Genomic DNA, 23,296 nt, shown 5'->3' on the forward strand with positions numbered 1-23,296 from the left:
TGAAGTTCGACTGCCTTGAGGGCCAAAGGTGGTAGCAGCTGCAGAAGCGTCACAGACTTTGGTCACAAGAGTGTTGACTGCAGCATCTATATCCTGAGCGGTTCTTATGTGTGTAAGTCTAGCGAGCTACCCAGAATTTCCTTAAACAGGGGAATGTTTGCGTTGGGTTTCAATAGCCTCGTCATGGCTGGGATTGTCTGCGGAGTTGTCGATAATGTAGCATTGAGAGGCAGGTGGTCGGAGCTGAGGTAATGCTCTTCACGGATGGTAAGCTAATTGCTGGGGATAGATCGATATAGGAAGAAGTCTAGGCAGGAGTGAATGGATCTCTAGAACGGTGGGTAGTAGGTAGGGCTTCCTGTCGCCAGAATTTGAGTAGACCCATTGGTTAGGGCGTCATGCAGCGCCAACACTCTGCGGTCTCCTCTGTGATTGCCCCAAGGTTTGTGCTTCGCATTAAAGTCTCTTCCAATTATAAATTTGTTACTCAGTTGGGCCAGAAGATTGTCGAAATCAGTGCTAGACCAGGGAATCGATGGGGGCAAATAGGCTGCAGCAATGAGGATCTCTCCGCGTAGTGTTGAAACCATGACCGCCGCAAGCTGAATCGACCCCAATTGCACAGCGTGATGGTGGTAGTGGGAAATATCCTTTCAAAGGAGTATTGCTGCCTTCTGGCCCTGTTGGATGGGTGGTCGGCTCTGTAACACTCGTATCCGTGGAGCGTGTAGTTTTTTTCTGGGTATAAGTAGGTTTCAGCAACTAACATGATGTCAATATTATGACGCTGTAATAATAGAGCAAGCTCATTAGTGTTATGAGCCAGGCTAAGGGCGTTCCCAAATCCGATCCTTAGGTCCGACAACATTATGGTCTTCTGAGAGATTGCGAGGGTATGGGTGTATCTGCTTTACGCAGTTTGTCGAGGGATTGCAGGATACCTGCTACTGCCGTTGTGAGGTCCGCTACTGACCTCTGCAAATCCATAAGAACCTGAGCCATCGAGTTCGTATCCATCTGCGAGGATGAGAACCTTGGGCGTTGGTGGATCAAGTTGGTGGTCTGCGTTTTCCTTGAAGCTGAGGGAACTGGGTGTTATAGTCCTGCTGTCCTAAGTTGTGCCGGCGAGTATCAACGTAGGCCTGTTTGGGTTCTTTACGGCGGAAAGCATCCGCGAAGGATATCCCGCGCTGTACTGCCATTGATGGGACATTTCTCACCTTTGTAGAATCTTGGTTTTGCGGAGAGACATTCACGGCGGATTGGCGATTTTTAAGCATCATGACGTAGATCTTGCAGGATTTATCATGCTGCATGCTTTCCGCTGCAGTTTGAGCATGTCAGGTCGTCTTCGGTCATGGCGTTGCATTCTGTGCTACCTGTCCAGTGGTCCTCGGCGAATCTGCCACACATTATTCGCTTTAGACAATAGTTTTTCGTGTGGTTGAATTTAAAGCAACGGAAGCACTGCCTCACGCTGTTGGTTTTGCGGGGCACCTTCATTTTCACCCGTTATCTGCAGACTCTAGCGATCTTGAGAGCTTCCTTGTTGTTAGGGGCCTGGGCGAGGTCAATAAACCAGTCGTTTTGGTTGGGTGGTTCCTGCCTGACTCCATCAGCGCTGATGGAAGGGCTCCTTCTGGACTTCGGATTGTACTGGTTGACCCCTCGATGTCCCAACTTCTCAAATGTCTGGTTGATGGTATCCTTGGGTCAAGATTCTGCAAGATTTTTTGCCACTACCCGGGTGTACTGCACCCGCAGTGAATTTAGTATCCTAATTATCTTTCTATGGGTGTCATCGTCCTTTGCGTAAAAACTGAGGTCCCCTGAGGGTGCCGTGCCCAGGGATGGTTATTGGCCTAGACTTTCGTGGTTTTTTGGGAGTTTTCTCAGCCTGAGTTGCTTGAGCCGCATCTGTGGTGGACGGGACATCATCAGCATAAGGATTATGTTGAATCCTATTCATCTCCCCCTCCGCAGTCTGGGCAACAGTTGAGAGATCCTGTTCACGCAAAGGGGCACAACGGTTGCCTTGAAGAGGCGCAGGATGAGGGACGGGGGCAACTTGGCGAAGTGTTCCCTTTCTGTGTGAATAGTTGAAAAACTCAGATCCACGACGTTGCTATTTTCCCGCTTTTTGCCATATCACAGATGAGTTACACAAGGGTTTGGGAAAACTCAATTCCCTGTTCCAGGGAGGAGGTGCCTGAGCCTGGCTTTGATATGAATTATTTTTTTTTTTGTATTAACTTTTATTTTGGAATTTGCTGTGGTCTGTGACAAGAATTGCCAAGCCGGAACACAATGCTTAGAAATGACCGTCCGTCTCTACGTAGAGGAGGGGTTCTGATTGCAGTGGACTCAAACTTCACGTCGAAACATTTCCCAGTCCAGATTCAACAAGAATTGGAATTCATGTGTTAAAAACCGATTCTTCCCGACGTTTCTTCCTTCATTGCTTACGTACGTTCCGCCGTCCTCGAATATCTCAATATACTAACAGCACCTGTCTGCTATAAAAACTCATTTTATGCGACGACGACTACGACGACAGGCAGGCAGAGCAGCCAGCAGTGGCAGAGCAGCGGCAGAATTTTCCATGGTGCTTGATCATGGCCTTTGGCCGATCCACCGGAAAATTCTGCCGCTGCTCTGCCACTACTGGCTGCTCTGCCTGCCTGTCGTCGTCGTCGTCGTCGTCGCATAAAATTTGTTTTTGTTTTACCGCTTGAATGTCAAACTGTGAAAGTCGTACAAAGTCAAACTGGTTATCAGCAACCAGTTGCAACAATGTTGCCAGTATTTATTTAATGCGCAATACTTGTATATAAAAGGTTTTCAACTATGAGTTTCTCTAGTATGGTGAATAAAAAAAAACGTGACGGTTGGACATATCCGGGTCATGGTGACTTCAATGACTTCAACTTGCCAGGTGCTATTTGGTCTTCTTTAAACGAGTCAAATCACATAATCTTTCAATGTCTCAACCATGTGAAAAAAATACCATGGGTCGATTGCTTGATCTGTGGTTTAAACCGGAAACCTTCAAATTAATACTATATATATAAATTTCAAAAATGTTCTCCTTTTATCTTCTGTTATGTAATAGCTCGGTAAAATGTAATTAACCAATTAACGGTATTTAAATACCTATGAAAATGATGAAACTTAAAGAAATTCAGCGCAGACCAGGTACAAAATATCGAATTCATTATTTTTGTTAAGTAAAAAGGAAAGATGGATATACAAGAAAAATTTTCAAACAGCGCAATTATTCGGGACACCTAAAAAATATCATTTGTGAAAATATAGATTTGTTTATGATCTCAGGTAAAAAATTGTGTCTGGTCTCTATTAGACCCTGCATGAACGGGCCGAACCAAATCGATTCGGTGGTATTTGGTATTCGCTTCGTTCAATCCGTTAGAATCAGCAATTCAGCATAACTTCGAAACGCTCGCCCAAAACGAACTGAACGAAGCAGGTCTCGTAATTTTTACTTAGTCAGATCCGAAAATTTCATGAACTTCATACCATGTTTTGGGTCATTTCAGAGACATGCGAACGAAACTTGCTGATATTAATCCGAAGTGATCGTATTCAGTCTTAAGTGATTCGGTGTGATTCGAATCTGACTGAAAGGAGGTACCAGCAGTTGTATTGGTATCTCGGTTTCCTCCACTAGGGAGCGCACACTGCACGAGGAAGAGTGTGTGAGAGACAGAGAGAATGAATAATGGCATGGATGCTGTTTCGTAGGCTCTGCAATTTAATTTCTTCCTTCTGGCTTTAATAATGATTAGATCTAAACAAGATCCGGCACGTATCTACCATACGAGGGCTTCTATTTATATTTCGTGAATAGCAAATAAGAACCATAACTTTTAAATGAAAACGGATTTTTTTTTTCAATATATTCCCCCCAATATATGGTCAATACACTTTTGCATTTGTTCGAACCATTCCTTATAGCAGTTTTCCATTCCTCTTGAGACAGCTCCAAAGCATGGTTTTTGAACTCTTAAACTGCTTCTTCGGCGCTTGTAAATCGTTCACCACGCAGTTTTTTTTTATGTGAGGGAATAAAAAGAAGTCATTGGTTTCGCATTGTCATGATGGAGAATGATTCGTGCTCGGTAGTTGGTTTTGCTAATTTCTCTGAAGACCTCCGACAAAAAAATTTTCGTGTACCACTCAGAATTGACAGTCCTACGTTGCTCTAGCGGAACAATGGCCACATGACCCATTCTCCCCAAGAAACAGGCGACCAGGGAACACCCACACGGTCGATTACTGTTTAGTTTCCGGCTCATACGCATATATTCATGATTCATCACCTATCACAATTTTATAAACGTCTTTTGAAGCACCACGGTCGAACTTTTTAAGCATTTCCTTACTTCAATCGACAAGAGCTTTTTTTTGAGCCATAACAACTAAGTGTTCATGCAAAATGGAATGTATTGAAGTGGAACTAATGTGCAAGGATGCCTCTTTATCACGATATGTCACATGTCGATCTTGCACTATAAGTTCACGCACACCATCGATGTTTTGTGGCACAACATTTTGGACGACCTTCACGGCACTCGTCATCGACTGAACTACGACCACGGTTAAATTCTGCAAGCCAGTGATAAACTGTCGATTTTGATGGTGCTTTCTCGACATACAAAGAAAGTTCATATACACATTCTTTTTGGGATAGTCCACGTCGAAAGTTGTGAAAAATAATCCAATGAACCTTCGAGAAATTTCCATTGTTTTGCCAAATTGACTTTTTTAACTGATTGTAAACAAAACAAAAACCAATTGTACATAAAAACGTTTTACGTACATATATGATACAAAATTACGTTTATTACGGCGTTGTCAGATTTTACGTATTGACCTTAGTATTGCCAATTACCGAAATATAAATGCAGTCCGAACATGTTTATTTTTAATAGAATTTAAAGTTTAATTTTTCCATTTACAAAATGTGAACATAAATATGTTCGACTATGATTATAAGCATTGTTTGCACAATTTTTTGCTTTTGGTACTGTCTTTTCACCTCCTTCGTCTCCTACTTCAACAAAAAATATTTTTTTGCAGTCGTAGGATTTTACCAAACTAATTTTTTCCTCATAACTTATCTTTGTAAAATGCTTATCTTTCTTCATTTTATGTTCCCTTTACAATACATTATTTCAAAAATAAAATTTTGTTGTTCAGAATTTTAAAATTCCCATGTGTTCTGAATTTGTAATACTTCAAAGCTTCTTGAATTGTGCGGACCCTTCATATTTCTTAAAACTTACCTCCGCAAAATGCACATCTTTCTTAATTTTATTTTTCCTTCAAATTATCTTTTTTGTCATTAAGAAAGTTCTGTTGTTAAAAACTTAAAAGAGTCAAAAAGCTTTAAACAACAAGCTAATTGTTTCTAATTGCAAAAAAAAAAAAAATGTAATATGAAAAATTACTGAAAAGTTATTAAAAACAAATCGATAAATATTTTGTTTAGTAAATGTTTTGTCAAAATTTTTTCTAGTTGCCCGATGCGTTTTTGAAGTGTTTTAGCTAAAAAAAAATTTATTCAGTTTTTTTTTTTAAAGCGACCTGTTTATATATGCAATCTGTCCGATAGAAGAATAATCAACAAATCTATAATTACATTACATTAACATTTACATTGTATGGTAAGCGTTCTAAGCGCTCTTTTGAAATTTTTTGCTGGCAGTGCCCCAGATTGAAATCCTATACGTCGACATGGGTTTCATTATGGTCTTAGAGATTAGTAGCTGTAGGGTAGATATTTTTCCGACAAGCCAGAGATGTTTCTTCAGACTTTCATTGAGTGTTATTTTTTTTTTTTTTTTAATAAGGTGAAGTTTCCAAGTTTGTCTTCTGTCAGGCTCCTGTTCCAAGTACTTGGCTGTGTCGCTGCTGGGGATGGTAGATCCGTCGAGTTGGACTGGGGGACGCAGAGGCGGTGATGGACTTCGCACAGTGGACCATTATATTTCATCTTTTTAGCCAGGCGTTTATGGTGTCAAGCTAGGAAGGCTGTGTCGTCAGCATAGGTGGCAGCCATACGTCTAGCGGTATTCTAGTCTAGTCTAGGACTGGACACAGTACGCCTTCCTGGAACTCCGGCTCTAAAAGCTCTTATATCAGATCTTTCGTCTCCGCACTTCACATAGTGGTTTCTGACCACAATGTGGGATTTTAGCAGTCTGTAGTATGGTGCAGGTAAGGTAGTCTTTAACTTGTAGAGCAGACCTGCCAAAGGGCAGGGTTGTCGAAGGGTTGCTTAATGTCCAAGAAGGCTGCAGTGCAGTAATTATTCTCTTGAAAAGCTTCCAGAATTCGCTCTACTATCCTATGGCCATGACATTCTCTGAAACCAAACTGGTAATCAAGGATCAAACCGGCCACCTCCAGTGGTGGGACTCTTCGCAAAAGTAGTCTCTCCACTATTTTAGAGAGGACCGCAAATAGACTAATCGAACGGTATGAAGCGAGATTGGCTGCTGGTTTCCCAGGTTTTATGAGAATGATTTCGGCACATTTCCACTGGGTGATGAATTTTCATATTTAAAAGCATTTGTTTGTGATGTTAAGGAGAAGCTGCACTACATTTGGTGGCAGAGCTTTGATGGCTGGCACGTCGATTCCATCGTTTCCAGGGGATTTGGATGCATTGAGTTTTCCGATTTCGGAATGCAGGGATAGGAGGTCCATTTGACATGGCATGTCCAGAAACTCGGCCGTCTCGTCGGTTTCCTGTTGATAGCATCTTGTGATTGGAGAGAAAGATTCTCTCAGATTCAATCTTCTCTTCTTCAATCTTATAACAGTTCCTTAAGTGCTTTGGCCGCTATTTTGCGAGAACTATGCCAAAGTCGTCGGAGACGCTTTTTCTCAGCAACTAGGTCTGCTACTTCGGGAGACCAAAGGTGCATCTTTGTGAGGGACGTCCTTGGAGGGTCTGCTCTCAGTTGTGGCATGCGAACCTGCATTGTGGATTTGTATGTTAACATGCTCAACAACGTCGTCCAAGTCATCTGGTGCTGGCTGGCATTTTTAATCGGAGCTTAACAGTGCAGTGCTTGAAACAAAGTTCGGCTATGACGCTTTAACCACTGATGGTAAAGTAGGACCTGGGGGAAAAGTAAGTTTCCGAGATGAGGAGAATATCCACGTGGTTTGGTTTAAGGTTCGTGGAGTCTTTTCTTGACCTTTTGGTAGACTTTTCAGCCTTTATAGGATGCGGTATGATTTCTCTTGCAGCGGAGGATCCCTTTTGGGTTTGGGGTTTGGGGGTTTCCGTATTTGACACAAATATAGTCGAGAACGCAGTTTACTTGGGAATGCCCAAAGTCCTGACATCGGTAGCACTGCAGGACCTTAGACCTGAGTGGTGGTTCGACAGAGACTGCACAACTGTTTGATACCAAAGGTGACTTTGTTGTTGCTGGCCAGTTCCAAGTTCACAGACAACAACCTTGTCCTTCATTTCCATTAAATCGGTAGTGCAGACCTTTAACTACGATCCGATACGCACGCTCGTCCTTGGGTTGAAAAGTCTGGTACTGGATGTCAAAATCATTTAAAAAGCTTTTCAGCTTTGAGAAGCTCGTCTTATCAGAGAGATTGACAGTGACGCGACCGTCCCTGCCAGACTTACATTTAGTCAAAATTTGTACTTTCCTTAATATTGTTTAATATTTTCCAGAGGGTAAGCTTTACCGATTGAGTCCGATTTATAGCTGCATTTATCAGATTTTCAGAATTGGAAAATTTCGAAACAACCAGGTGTAAGATACTTAAGTTATGTGAAAAAAGGAGCTCAAATTCTGAAAAAAAAGAAAAATAACGAGGGGGAACGTTGTGAGTTGCTGCGGCGACCGCAACTCTACATTTATACCCGATACATAGTCAGTATGGCTACATTGAGCGACAATGTGTGCGTGCGGGAGAGACAGAAACGTGTCTGAACATGTCGTCAGGCGCTGCGTAGCCACTGCAAATTAATTTGTTTTTTTTTTGGCTATAAAAATGATCCGATCTGATCCAGATTCAGCAATATCATAGATACAATCATTCTCTATGATTGTGGGTTTTTAGTTTTCTCGTATCTTCAATATTGTGGATGCCAGAGATTTTCGTCCTTTGTGGGGGCGGAAGAAGGTGGAGCGAAATTTCGAAATATACGTTTTTTAGTGAGATCTAACAGGAGTGTGGACACCAAATTTGGTTACTCTAGCCTTAATATTCTCTGAGATTTGTGGATGCCCTAGATTTTCGTCCTTTGCGGGGGCGGAAAGGGGTGTGGCGAAATTTTGAAACAAACTCGTCAAGGTCCGATATCACAGGAGTGTGCATCAAAAATTTGGTTGCTCTAGCTTTTATAGTCTCTGAGATCTAGGCGCTAATTGTTTTGCGCTAAGCAAAGCCGGCTTTGATACGTGTGTGATACGGGGCGACAAAAAATGAAATTGTTTTCTTCATTCTGGCTATAATAATGATACGATTCAATTCAGTCTAGACGATGTGGTCAATCTTTACGATTCTGTGTTTTTTGTTTTCTCGTATCTTTAAAATTGTGGGTGCCACAGATTTTCGTCCTTTGGGGGCGGAAGTGGGCGGGGCGAAGTTTTGAAATATACTTGTAACAGTGACATCACAGAAGTCCGGATATAAAATGTCGTTGCTCTAGCTCTTACAGTCTTTGAGCCCTAGGCGTTGATAGGGACGGACAGACGGACGGACGGACAGACAGAAGGGCTCAATGGACAAGTCTATTGATGCTGATCAAGAATATATATACTTTATGGGGTCGGAAACGATTCCTTCTGGACGTTACACACATCCATTTTCACCACAAATCTAATATACCCCAATACTCATTTTGAGTATTGGGTATAAAAATAACAGCTTCTAAAAATTTGTAGAAAAAAAAAAATCAAACCAAGAAAACATTAATGAAACATTTTTAAAGTCCCAAATCTATTAAAAGAAACGTCGATTTTAGTCACAGCTAAGTTCAGCTTTTGACGAAGTTAAGACGGCAATGCATAAGAGCACAACTCAAACAATGTGCAGGCTCACCCTAACCATTGGTGTTTGGCAACCAGTCTCCACTTCCTCCTGCTCTCAACCACGCGAAAAAAAAAGCGAAGCTTAAAAACTTTAGCGGAAAAACATGGCGGTCGAAAAATATGCCCGCTCACTGCAGGGCTCCAAGTCCATAATACATTTCAATATATTCTAGACCTACTACAACACCTATCGCGATCAACTATCGTCCGGCGACAGATATTTCGTATAGTTCGTTAATAAAGTTATTCTGTGTTAAAGGTATGGAAATTTTCATGGAAAGATCCACCGACACCAACAAATTAAAGTCAATAAAATCATGTATCCATTTAATTCTGTCCTGATATTATTTATACATTTATTGAAACTTAACTAATTTGACTAATTAACACTTTCATGTCAAAACTTACTAAAATCAGCAAAAGTTAATTTTCCGGTTTTATTTTGTCAGCGGCTAGCGGCTTTTTTTTTATCTTAGAAAAAGTTTGTGCCATGCGAAATGTCTTGTGTATAAAGTAAAATCAAAACCAATTGTGTTTTTTTCCAAAACGAACCGCATGATCATTTTTGAATGAAAGACCTCGCTTAAATTCGTCTTATCTTTTCGGAAGAGAATATTAAAAATAATTGAGCCGATTTTTTGCCGAAATATCATTTGTAAAACGTTGCTGTACTTCAGATGATATCTCAAAATGTTGTTTATTGTTGCTTAAAGTTTCACAATGCTTAGTAAAACTGTAACTGAAAAATTACATGATAAATAACCGAAGTCGAACTGACTATGGCCTGACTGACGGTGGTGTACTTCAGATGCGTTGATGTACTTCAGATGCTATCTCAACAAAATTTTAATTAATAACTAATTAAAAAAAAAATTTTTAATTATATTGATTTTGTCATTTTTATAAAGAAAACAAATTAACTAATTGGGAAAAATTTAATTTTTATTATAAAATTCGATCGTATTTTAATTTTTTCAGTCGTCTAATCAAAATGACCGAAAACCCCTTACAAAAGTGTAATTTTTTATAACCGATACTTATAGAGTATAAAGGTATATTAGATTTGTGGGGAAAGTGTATATGTGTAACTCTCAGAAGGATGCGTTTCCGACCCCATAAAGTATATATGTACATGTATATTATTTCTAGGAAACATTTTTTCAGTTCAGTAAAAATAACTATCTTCTATAAGAATGGGGGGATTTACTTATCAATTATAAGATAACTTTACAATAAGCCACATACAGACAATGTCTGGCCTTGTGACTTATTGATCGTCATAGCGAATGCCAATATAATTGGGAATTGATTGCGTTTGAATTCAATTGACACATTTGTATTAATCATAGGGATTCGTAGCAACACATTTTCGCCTTGAAACTTTCCATTCAAAATGATGGCTTCAATAACGTTTCTCATTAGTTTTTTAATGACTAATCGTGTGCCATTACACAGCCGTGGTGGGTTCAAGTTACGAAGGAGAATGATCGGAGATCCAACCTTCAATTGTAAATGGTGTGCTGGCATACCGGGCAAATCCAATGAATTTAAAAACCCAATTGGATAATTCACAGTTTCGTTGGTATCGCAAACTGCATCGATATATTTGTATGACACCAAGTCCACAGGCAACCACTGTGATGTGTTAACAAGATCGCTCTTTCTGCCAGCCAATTATGATTTTCATATTGTGTGTGTGTGTACATCGGGAAATATGTTATCGATGAGAGAATTTTGCAATTCGATGATTGTGCAGAAGTCCGTCTGTAATTTTATGCATCCAGTATTTTCATGCACAGCAACTTTCCCATCGCCAATATCTAACAGTTGTTAAGAGAAAGTTTCGACGGATGGATCCTGAAGCATTTTAACGCGCATATTCACCGTCAGCTGTACATTTTCAACATTACGCCACAGTCGTGATGCCGCCAAAGTGCCGCCAAACAGTTTATCGTTGTTTTTAAATCCTTTAATGTCCTATCCAATGCCTTAAGCGAATTTGTATGCCACAGTGCATTCTTCCCAGATAATAATTGTACATTGTTTCATCACTGTGGCCATAGAAGATTGTTTTTTTATGTTGTACACTGTATCTGGATTATTTTGAATGTATAATGGCAGCTTAAATGCTGAATGAGATGTTCTGCCTGCATCCAATAAAGTTTTTGCAATGCCAGATGCAACAGCCAATGCGATGCCATTTTTTGAAGAAGCAAGAAGTAGCGAAATAAGGAACATTTTGCCAATTCCACATGGTGCATCAAGAAAAAAGAATCCCTGTCCTGCCGAAACTGCCAGTATATTGCGGTCGTAAATAACTTTTTGTTCATCATTTAGTAGTGGAACATTGCGACTAGCAAAGCCTGCCATTTCTACATTATCGTACTGTAGTTCACGATTCATATCTGTGTTGAGTAAATCAGATGCACTTCGATTCGGTGAGCTCAGACCGAAATGACTGATTGGTAAACGACCATAGATTGTTGGCAAAGCTCACGACATGGTAAAATGATGTTGTCTCGGCCGCGTCTGATCATCAAACTATACGAATAAAAATCCTTCCAACTAACGTTCCTATTTGTTTCGGCTCCTGTAATAATATACTAAAATACTTAAAATTAATTGAAGATTTATTCTTTAATAACAAATTAACTATGTTCTTAATAATGAATAAATTAGCTGTTACGGGATCTCGTTGTTTAATTTTTACACAATATCCGTCTTGTCCCTTCCAGAAAATGAGTGGATATTGGAGAGCGTCATATTATTATCCCTAATAAACTGAAGATCATTATTTCTTCTTCGAGCAACGTCGTTAACAACAGGTGCATTGAATCTACATACGTACATATGTATATGCTCTCCAGCTGGTGTTCTATCAGGATTGATGACAATAGCATGATTGTCACTTTGTAGTTTGTGCATGTGTGATTTGAATAATTTTAATAATTCATTGTGCTCATTTAACATAGCGTCCAGCTCGCTGACGATACGCCTGGCAAAATGTGATTTGAGATTGTGATAGTCGCAACGTGCATCCACGCGATTGGCGAGTGCACGTGGAGTTGAACGTGGAATTAATTTGTTGAACGTTTGCAACAATATTGTTAACTATTTCTTTTGCTCCAAATGATGTCATTTGGAAGCATGAATTGAATGTGCGAATTGACTTCAAAAACATTCTAGAATCTGGATCTGTACCGATAAGTAAGCCGTGCAATGGTTCAGGTGGTGTTGCAATTTCGGTTATTTGTACTTTTCCTGATGAGCAACACATCCCAACTCGCTCATTTTTAACTTTGAGCTCGTGACAATGCGGGCATTGCTTTTTCAAAGTACCAATAACCACTTTAGAATGAGCATAATATTTAACATAAGGCTCAAACTGAAATGTTAGTCGAAGAAATAAATTTGATGTAAATGCTCGATGAAATTTTTGGCGTTGTATGTATGCATCTATGCGTTACTCTCCGTTCTAGTTGCCTTTGTTGATTTCGCTCATCTCGGGCCTCTTGCGATTGCGATTCACGTAACTGCGCCATGCTCACACGCTCATCTGCATTGTTTTCTTCGACTTTCTCACCGGAAATTCGTACTCTTATATCTCGTATGGTTCTAGACTTGGTCGTTTTTCGACTCAAATTGGCCCCACTCCGTTTTATTGGCATTGTTCAAATATTTTAAATTCTCGGGTTACAATGTTTGTTATTGAACTTCTCCGAAATGGCCCGCCCGATTTTCTTGAAATGTTATGTGCTTTCGATTATAAGTTTTTGTATTTTAGATGTTTTCGCTTCCGAGATGAAACGAATACTGATTTCATACACAGTATTCAATTGGTGATGGATGCTTCCCACGATGCTATGCCTTAAAACTAATCAATCTGAATTAAACTTTGTCAAAACATAGGGGCCTGTCAAAAAATTATTCACACCAAATCTTTGATTTATGGTTGCATTTATCAGCTTTTCAGAATTGCAAAAGTATAATAGAACCAGATGTAAGATATTTAAGTTATGCGCAAAAAGAAGCAATGCGTCTGAAAAAAGGTTGTTTTTAAAAATGACACGAGGGGGAACGTTGTGAACCGCGACAAAAGCCGAAGCTCTACTTTTGTACGTTGCGTTGTTGGCGACTTCGACTTGGGTTCGTTGGTATGGTCCGGCGATCCGCAGTCGTCGGCTATGATACCAAGTAATGAACATTTGCCGCACGAGATTATTTTGATAGATGATTGTTTTAGTATGGGCTTAGCCCAAGTAAATAATGTTTTTAATAGGGTAATTAAGGGCTAAATAGGCTAATTCAAGACTTAATTTTTGTTAGTTCGGATATTGATTTCCATGTTACATGTTGCCAGCCTCTCGCCTCTCGCAGAATGTGACATGCATCATTTGCCGTTGGAATTCTATTCTTATTCGCCATAGTCAGATTTTTTGCTTTGCTTTTTATACCCGATACTCAAAATGAGTATTGGGGTATATTAGATTTGTGGTAAAAGTGGATGTGTGTAACTTCCAGAAGGAACCGTTTCCGACCTCATAAAGTATATATATTCTTGATCAGCATCAATAGCCGAGTCGATTGAGCCCTGTTTGTCTGTCCGTCTGTTGTTCGTCCCTACCAGCGCCTAGTTCTCAAAGACTATAAGAGCTAGAGTAACGACATTTTATATCCAGACTTCTGTGATATGTCACTGTTACAAGTATATTTCAAAAGTTTGCCCCGCCCACTTCCGCCTCCACAAAGGGCGAAAATCTGTGGCATCCACAATTTCAAAGATACGAGAAAACCAAAAACGCAGAATCGTAGAAGACTATATCTTCTAGAGTGCAAAATCTGAACCTGATCGTATAATTATTAGAGCCAGAATCAAGAAAACAATTTCATTCTTTCTCGCTCTGTCTCTCTCTAACACACAGGTTTCATGGTCGGTTTTGCCAATTGCAAAATGTGAGTTCAAGGATCTCAGAAACTATAAGAGCTAGAGCAACCAAATTTGGTATCCACACTCCTGTGATATCGGACCTTGACCGTTTCGTGTCAAAATTTCGCCACACCCCCTTCCGCCCCCGCAAAGGACGAAAATATGGGGCATCTACAAATCTCAGAAACTATTAAAGCTAGAGCAACCAAATTTGGTATCCGCACTCCTGTTAGATCTCACTATAAAACGTATATCTCAAAATTTTGCCTTACCCCCTTCCGCTCCCACAAAGGACGAAAATCTGTTGCATCCACAATATTGCCGAGTCGATTGCCAAACTAAAAACGCACAATCATAGAGAATGACCATACCTATCCGGTTGCTGAATCTGGATCAGATCGGATCATTTTTATAGCTAAAAGGAACAAATGTATTTGCAGTGGCTATGCAGCGTCCGACGTCACGCTCAGAATGATTTTCTGTCTCTCTCGCACGCACTCTTTGTCGTGTCGTTTAATATTCGCGGCGTCTGCCGAAGGAGAGTCATACTGACTAAGTATCGGGTATAAATCAATCCCAGGTCGTTTTGGCATTTCATAAATTCCAAAAGGTTGACGAGCTCTCTTCCTTCAGCTATGAACCTGGGTAGCTTGAGCGCTAATACAGATAGTGGTATAGCACTCTATCTCTTTCGGGTGTCAATATTGGCACACTTACTGGATCGGAGGTGGACATTTTGGAGGCAATTGATGAGTTCGATAATTCTAATAAACCTGGTTGTGATGGCATTTCTGCCTTCCTGTTTCGTTCTGCGAACCTCTCAAAATTCTCGTCTCGTCTCGTGGCAAGTGGAAAGCAGCCACGATTACGCCAATTTTTAAGAAAGCTATTAAGCGTTTTTAATAATTGTTGCAACTTTGAATTTATTGAAAGTCGAGAGGTTGTATATAATTCACAATTTATTTGCATATGTAAACCAACTTATCGCGTATGTACATATGAGGGTGATTGGGCGAACGAATGATGCGAGGATGTTAATCTAATAGCTGCGACGATTAGCTCAAGACTGAAAATGCAAGGGCTGACGGGCCAAATTGCCGGGCCCTATGCAGCAAGCTTAGACGCGAGCGAGAGAGTAGGATAGCCCGAGAGCGTTGGAGCTGCTCGGGGCTGCTGCTAAGCCGAATACGAGAGATTAAGATATAAGGAGACGAAAGAATTCTGCTGCATATGCATATGCGGTAACAAATGATCTTTACAGTGGGCGTTGGAAATGACAACAACAAAATGCATTTCCTTTGGGCCGCACCACTGGCAATAATTTACAATATTTAAGCTGCTTGACCCGACAGTGCCAAAGATCTTATCTCCTATCATAGACCAATTGCCAAACTCAGCAATGTTTTAAAACTTCTAGAGCGATTCATTGCCAAAAAGATCACTTTCCTCATGAAGTCGTACATTAGCCCAAATCAGCATGGTTTTATGCCAGGTAGATCAACGGCCACTAATCTCATCGCTTTCAGTAATCTCTGCACTCGTGTATTTGAAATGTACTCTCAAGTAGATGTTGTGTATACTGACTTTGCTAAGGCCTTGAACAAAGTCTCCCACTGTGCCTTAATAGCCAAGCTGCACAGGGATTCATTCCCATCTGCTCAGTTGGTTTAGGTCATATTTTGAGCGACGAGAGTATGTCGTATTGGTAAATGGAAAGCATTCGCACCCATTCTTGGCTACTTCCAGCGACATATCTCTCAGCATTCAAGCTTTTCATCATTTGCTTTATGCTGATGATCTTAAAATCTTCCGATCTGTCAAAATCTAAGGCGGATAGAGTTGCTCGTTGGTGCAGACTTAATTCCCTCCCTCTCAACATTGGCTAATGTTACTTTGTTTCCTTTAGCAAGTGTGTCACTGTAAAGTCAGAACTACTACAGCGCGTCGAGACGAACGGTCATTTCTAAAAATTGTGTTCCATGACGGTCATGATGTCAAAGCAGCGCGCGGAGATCCTCGTATCCGCAGCCTACCTGCCACCATCGGTTCCCTGGTCAAGCGCCGACCATCTACTGGCCCAGCTGTGCAGCAGATTCGTCATTCGAGGCGACTTTAATGCGAAGCACAGGCTTTGGGGCTGCCACAGGGGAGACCGCAGAGGTGGCGCTGCATGATGAGCTGACAAATTGCTCGGCGCAAGTACTGGCGACAGGTAGCCGCAGGTGGTGGGTAGTAGCATCAAATAGGATATCCATGCCCTCCTTCCTGGGCTTTTTCGTCTACCGAGCTATCGCCAGCAACCAGATCACCATCCGAGAGAAGCACGACCTCAGCTCCGACCAGCTGCCATTGCTACCCTATCGAAAACTCCGCAGACAATCCCAGTCCCGACGAGACTGTTTAAGTCTGGCTCAAATGTCCCGCTCTTCAGGGAATTGCTAAGTAGCTCGCTGGATCTCCACACAGACCTCAGGACTACCCAGGATGTAGACGTAACAATAGAAGCACTCGTGGGCGAAGTCTGTGACGCTTCTGCAGCTGCTGCCATCTGCGGCCGACAAGGCACTCGAACGTCACAGACTGGAAGCCCGGAGGCGGCACTTCGGGCGATATCGAAGGATGCTTCTCCTCAAGAAGCGACTCAGGCGTGAGTACATACGTTGACAGAGTCTTCAGGATAGTGGCTAAGCGGAGGCCACAGCAGACGTACACTCAAACTTCGGAAGTTGACTAGACGCTACAAGCGGCAAGCGCTACACTTTGCTTTCCGGTAAGGAAGGCTGACGGCTCTTTGGGCAAGAACAGCAATAGACAGAGTGGAGGCTTTGCGACGAACCTGGAAGATAGGTTCACACCTTACGGACGGTTACTGGTCACTGAGAGGCTTAACGAGGCCCATCAGATGAAGCTTCAGGTGGCGCCAATCAACTTCCAAGAAGTATCGATGGTCCTAAGAAAGCTAATACCCAAGAAGGCCCCAGGTATTAATAGGATCAAGAACATCGTGGCTACGGCGCTACCACACAGGGCGGTACTGTACCTATTGTTTATCTTCAACGCGGTACTACGGCTAGTATACTTTCTCAAAGCCTGGAAATATGCCCGCATAGTCTTGCTCCCGAAGCCAGGGAAGCCACCAAAGGCCGCAACACCCACAGACCAATCAGACTCCTCCCGACCTTTGGTAAATTGTTTGAGCATTGCATCCTACGAAGGGTTGTGAAGGCCTCGCGAGTTAGAAGAGCCATTCCGAACTATCAATTTGGGTTTAGACTCCAGCACTCCGGAGCAGCTACAACTGGTGGTGGTGCTTCCAACGCAAGCAGTACACGGTGGCGGCATACCTCGACATCTCACAGGCCTTCGATCGGGTGTGGCACGAAAGACTGCTCGCCAAGCTCGAGGTGCTGCTCAACCCCCAGCTGTTCGAGCTCATCAAAAGCTTCGTGACGGAAAGGACACTCTGCGTCGTCAAGGACGGTGCAGCATCCTCGAGAAAATTCATTAAGTGAAGAGTACCACAAGGCAAAGTGCTTGGGCCGACGCACTACTCCCTTTTCACCCACGACATGCCAAAGCCCACCACGCTCCGCAGGCAAACGGGGCAGACCCTCAATATGGTGACTTTTGCCGATGACACAGCAGTGCTGTCGAGGGCTGCATACATTCTGCTGACCCTGAACCGCTGATTATATTGTAATCCTAGTCATTGTATTTACCTCCAACTCATCTATAACAGTTATAGTGTATAATTTTACCGTATATTGTTATCTGCGTTAGTTGTTATTAATAGTAAACGACCAAACCAAAAAAAAAAAAAAAGAGGTAAGTATAGATTTTAATAAGATCTCTGATGTTATCTCTCTCTGATAATAGATTTAATTAACAGAACAAGAAAACGTCTTAGGTCTTCGAAAGAAACTGAACGGCCTCGGCTGTTGATCAAGAATATACATTAGAGTGTCCCTTATTTTTGGAAAGTAAAATTTGAACACGCATACCCTCTATTTTTATACCCGATACTCAAAATGAGTATTGGGGTATATTAGATTTGTGGTAAAAGTGGATGTGTGTAACGTCCAGAAGGAATCGTTTCCGACCCCATAAAGTATATATATTCTTGATCAGCATCAATAGCCGAGTCGATTGAGCCCTGTCTGTCTGTCCGTCTGTCCGTCCGTCCGTCCGTCCGTCTGTCCGTCCGTCCGTCCGTCCGTCCGTCCGTCCGTCCGTCCGTCCGTCCGTCCGTCCGTCCCCTTCAGCGCCTAGTGCTCAAAGACTATAAGATCTAGAGCAACGATGTTTTGGATCCAGACATCTGTGATATGTCACTGCTACAAAAATATTTCAAAACTTTGCCCCGCCCACTTCCGCCCCCACAAAGGACGAAAATCTGTGGCATCCACATTTTTAAAGATACGATAAAACCAAAAACGCAGAATCGTAGAGGATGACTATATGTTCTAGAGTGTAAAATCTCAACCAGATCGTATAATTATTATAGCCAGAATCAAGAAAACAATTTCATTCTTTCTCGCTCTGTCTCTCTCTAACACACAGGTTTCATGGTCGGCTTTGCCAATTGCAAAATATGAGTTCAAGAATCTCAGAACCTATAAGAGCCAGAGCAACCAAATTTGGTATCCACACTCCTGTGATATCGGACCTTGACCGTTTCGTGTCCAAATTTCGCCACACCCCCTTCCGCCCCCGCAAAGGATGAAAATCTGGGGATATTCACAAATCTCAGAGACTATTAAGGCTAGAGTAACCAAATTTGGTATCCGCACTCCTGTTAGATCTCACTTTAAAACGTATATCTCAAAATTTCGCCCCACCCCCTTCCGCCCCCACAAAGGACGAAAATCTGTTGCATCCACAATATTGCAGATTCAAGAAAACTAAAAACGCAGAATCATAGATAATGACCATATCTATCAGATTGCTGCATCTGGATCAGATCAGATCATTTTTATAGCCAAAAGGAACAAATCAATTTTCACTGGCTACGCAGCGCCCGACGTCCCGCTCAGACTGATTTTCTGTCTCTCTCGCACGCACTCTTTGTCGTGTCGTTTAATATTAGCAGCGTCTGCCGGAGGAGAGCCATACTGACTTAGTATCGGGTATAACTGTAGAGTTGCGGTGTCCGCAGCAACTCACAACGTTCCCCCTCGTTTTAGTTGGTGATATAAATCATCATCATAGTTGGCGAAAAACTTCCGTCGAATCGCCAAGTGCTTGCGGTTCCGTTTTACAATACGCGTGAAGTAAAAATGACAACAAATGAAAGTGCTAATCTGGCGCTTCGCGAATGCATTATCTTTTGGGAAAGAGCAAGAATATCCACAAAATCTTTGCGTTACTGTGTAAAGAAGCTACTATGCTTACATCAAGCTCTCATAACTCCATGATAACCGAAAGTGGTCAGCCTGAAAACATAAAAAGACGTGGTAGCAAAAACTTAATCACTCCGAAGCTCGTGGCTGCCTTAGATAGGTGCCAGCATAGTGTAAGGGACTCTGTTTACGTTCTTCAAGCTACTGTAGAGGCACTTGGTTACAATTTTGATGAGCTTAGTATTAACAAGTCTACCATTCAACGAATTCATACAGAAAGTCGGATGAAACGCGCGATAGTGATAAAAGAGGATTTCAAAAATAATATCCCAGAAGTTGTCAGTCTGCACTGGGATGGAAAGCTTTTACCAGCTCTAGATGCTCGAAGCTGTAAGGAGGAACGTCTTCCAATTGTAATCGCATATGAAAATACCGAACAACTCATTTCAGTGCCACATCTGCAAAGTTCGACAGGTAAAGAGCAAGCACAAGCTGTTTGGAATGCGACCTCAAATGGAATCTTGTAGATTGTGTACAAATTCTTTGTTTTGATACAACAGATTCAAACACAGGTCGGTTTAACGGTACGTGCTTATTGTTAGAGAAAAAATTTGATAGAGATTTGCTATACTTTGCCTGTCGCCATCACATCTACGAGCTTGTAGTCCAGATATTCCCCTTTTTAAAAAGCTTAAGGATAAGTACTTGTAAAAATTTTGACTTTTCAAAAATACAATCTGGTCTACAAACTGTGGAAGCGCACTTTAGCCGCTCTAAATATAATGTGTGGTTGGAGTTTTTTCAAGCGAAACTGAAAGAAAATAATCCTAGAGGAGACTTTCGGGAGTTAATTGAACTCTCCATAATATTCCTAGGTGGCGACATTGGACGGGAACAGAAAGCAAGACATCCTGGCGCGATGCATCAAGCTCGTTGGATGGCACGACCCATTTACACCTTAAAAATGTCAATTTTAAGCTCTCAGCTCAAGCTCACTCAAAAATAAATCGCAGCTATATACGACCTGTCATTGTTCGTAGTATCTACCTATATGAAACCATGGCTTGAAAGTTCCTCGGCTGTGAAAGCACCGTATCAGGATTTATGCTTTTTAAAATCCTTGAAAGAATATTAAACTATCGATGAAGCTATAGCAAAATTTGGTCATCATTTATGGTATCTACATGATGAAATATCGGCTCTCTCACTTTTTGATGACGACGTTACTTTTGATGTAAAGGAAAGAATGGTCACAAATTTGACTAAACAAAATAGAACCAGCTTAGGAAAACGATATGTACCATCGATGGAAGATCTTAACGGTGCACTTTTTGGTAGGTAATATTAAAACCTTTAAGTATTTACTCAAATATTCAATTTTTTGTTTTCTTTCCATTTTAGACAAACATATGGACGATTTTATATCTTTAAAAAGCAGGACATCATTTGATCGCCTTAAAATTGATGACAGTTTTTTGAGTCTGTGCCCTTCATCATGGAACAGTAACCCATCTTATTTAAAAAGCAAGACGAGTCTTTCATTACTTAAGGCAGTAAATGATACAGCAGAAAGAGCTGTGAAATTGAAATATATTCCAAATAAAATGTTAGAACTGCGTTCATTGGTTAAAATTTTACCTTTCACATATGTACAATTTTGAGTGTGATTCGGCATTGGTTAATGACAAAATTTTCAAATAATATTTAGAACACATATACTTTATGGCAAAAAGAAAAAATAAGAGGGTATGCGGGATTGAATTCGAAAAAAAAAAATTCCCCCATATAAGGGACACTAATATACATATACACTAGTCGGCATAATTATTTTGACGAAGTAAAAATCGTGTATTTTTTAGCATAACTTTTTTGTGACTTTATTAAGAATTTTTGATTTATTTATCTTTTAAATATATAACTAATAGAAACTTAAAAATAAGGAAACAAATATATTTTCATTCAAACTTAAAAAGATTTTAATTAATAAGTAGTTTCACAGTATGGCATAAGTATTTTGACAAGATTGTTTAATTTAAATAACAAAGTTTAAACTTTACAAAAGTGAATGAATTAAGCAAAATTCAATAAAATATATATCCTCCTTTAGCTTCAATAACTTTTTTGAGTCGCCGTGTTACAGAATCCACTAAATTTTGAAGGATCTCCGGAGATACCGCTTGCCAAAGGGAAGTGAGCTCATAAATTGTCTTTTCTCTCGTATTGTTGAACGAAACTGTTCTTTTGCGTTTTAAAACAAACCAGACGTTTTCAATAATATTCAAATCTGGACTTTGAGGAGGCCAGTTCAAGGTGGTAACACCAACATCCCTCAAAAATGTGGTAATCATACGGGCTTTGTGGCCTGGGGCATTATCCTGTTGCAGGATTAATGACTCTCCAATTAGCGTATTACCGGAGGGGAATGCGTGTTCATGTAGGGTGTATAAATAATTGCCCTGGTTCATAGGAATTGCCGGTGATAGGAATAAAGTCTCCTAGCCCACTGTATGCAACACATCCCCAAAACATGACAGAACCTCCGCCACGGCTCACTTTTTTACAAACCGTTTACTTTTTCTTTGCTTTGTTGGCATTCTTATGAAAACTTTAGTTTTTTATGAGTTATACTCAAATGAGCTTTTATCAGTCCACAAAACGCTTCTCAAGAACTTCTTTAGCTTATGCACATACTCCTTTGCAAAAGCCAGTCTTTTTAGTTTGTTTGCCTTTGTCATAAACGGCACGTCCTTGGACTTAGAGGTATTAAAATGTCATTCCTTTAAACGTCGTCCGGCTGCGTTAACTGATTGGGTTCTCTGCGGTCAAGTTGAAGAGTCTGCAGCAATTTGAGGCTTCAGAAACACATTTTTTGTAAGTGCGCGTAGAAGGACTCGGACTTCAGTTGGAGTTGTTTTACGCTTGGCGCATTATCTGGTTAAATTTCTGAAACCATTATGTTTTTTAAACTTATTAAATTTATAGTGAACAGTTTCGTTCAACAATACGAGAGAAAAGACGATTTATGAGCTCACTTCCCTTTGGCAAGCGGTATCTCCGGAGATCCTTCAAAATTTAGTGGATTCTGTAACACGGCGAATCTAAAAAGTTATTGAAGCTAAAGGAGGATATATATTTTATTAAATTTTGCTTAATTCATTCACTTTTGTAAAGTTTAAACTTTGTTATTTAAATTAACCAATCTTTTCAAAATACTTATGCCATACTGTGAAATTACTTAGTAATTAAAATCTTTTTAAGTTTGAATGAAAATATATTTGTTTCCTTATTTTCAAATGTCTATTAGTTATATATTTAAAAGATAAATAAATCAAAAATTCTTAATAAAGTCACAAAAAAGTTATGCTACAAAATACACGATTTTTACTTCGTCAAAATAATTATGCCGACTAGTGTATACTTTATGGGGTCGGAAACGCTTCCTTCTGAAAGTTACACTTCTATTTCAACGAAATATCTATTACATCCCTATACTTTTCGAGTACCGGGTATAAAAACCCTGATTCCTTAAAGAAAAATGAAGTTCCAAATCTGTCAGAAAAACTCGGCTTAGTTCGAAACTTAAATATGTTGTTGCATAGTGTTATTAAAATCATGATTTAAACTTGCATACATTTATGTACAAATGTGTTTATTTTTGGGAATTACAGGGAAGTACTGTGCAAACAACTTTACAAAGCTACGGATATAAGAATAATATTTGAGAAAACCACCGACTGGAGAGGGCATAAACAAATGCATTTATATTTCAGAGTGCGGCTTCTTTTTATTGCTGGGTGTATATACATTTATACCTATTTAACTGTAATCTTTGAGTACCGTCTAAAATAACATATATTCGTTATTCGGAAACGAAAATCTCTTAAAAAAGTGGATTTGATTCTTCACAACAAATATCGGAATCCGTATCTCTTTTCCTA

At 40.5% G+C, this 23,296-nt stretch overlaps 1 protein-coding gene and 1 long non-coding RNA gene across 3 annotated transcripts in view; both read left to right on the forward strand.

Annotated features, from left to right (window-relative positions):
- Positions 1 to 23,296, forward strand: part of LOC117186181 (ran-binding protein 16) — a 423,463-nt gene that overhangs the window by 24,620 nt on the left and 375,547 nt on the right. The window contains exon 1 of one of the 2 annotated variants that reach the window (XM_033386442.1): positions 2,891 to 2,935. The exons of the other annotated variant lie outside the window; for it this stretch is intronic. Within the exon in view, the coding sequence (XP_033242333.1) occupies positions 2,906 to 2,935 (30 nt within the window). The 5' untranslated portion in view covers positions 2,891 to 2,905. Of the gene's footprint in view, positions 1 to 2,890; positions 2,936 to 23,296 lie in introns of those variants that run through there. 2 annotated transcript variants of the gene reach the window in all.
- LOC117186183 lies at positions 19,150 to 22,573 on the forward strand. The gene is made up of 3 exons (XR_004471303.1): positions 19,150 to 19,942; positions 20,234 to 20,692; positions 20,760 to 22,573. It is a non-coding gene; the product is annotated as an uncharacterized LOC117186183 (long non-coding RNA).

This window comes from Drosophila miranda, chromosome XR, assembly GCF_003369915.1.
Source record: "Drosophila miranda strain MSH22 chromosome XR, D.miranda_PacBio2.1, whole genome shotgun sequence".
In the NCBI taxonomy this organism is placed as follows: domain Eukaryota; kingdom Metazoa; phylum Arthropoda; class Insecta; order Diptera; family Drosophilidae; genus Drosophila; species Drosophila miranda.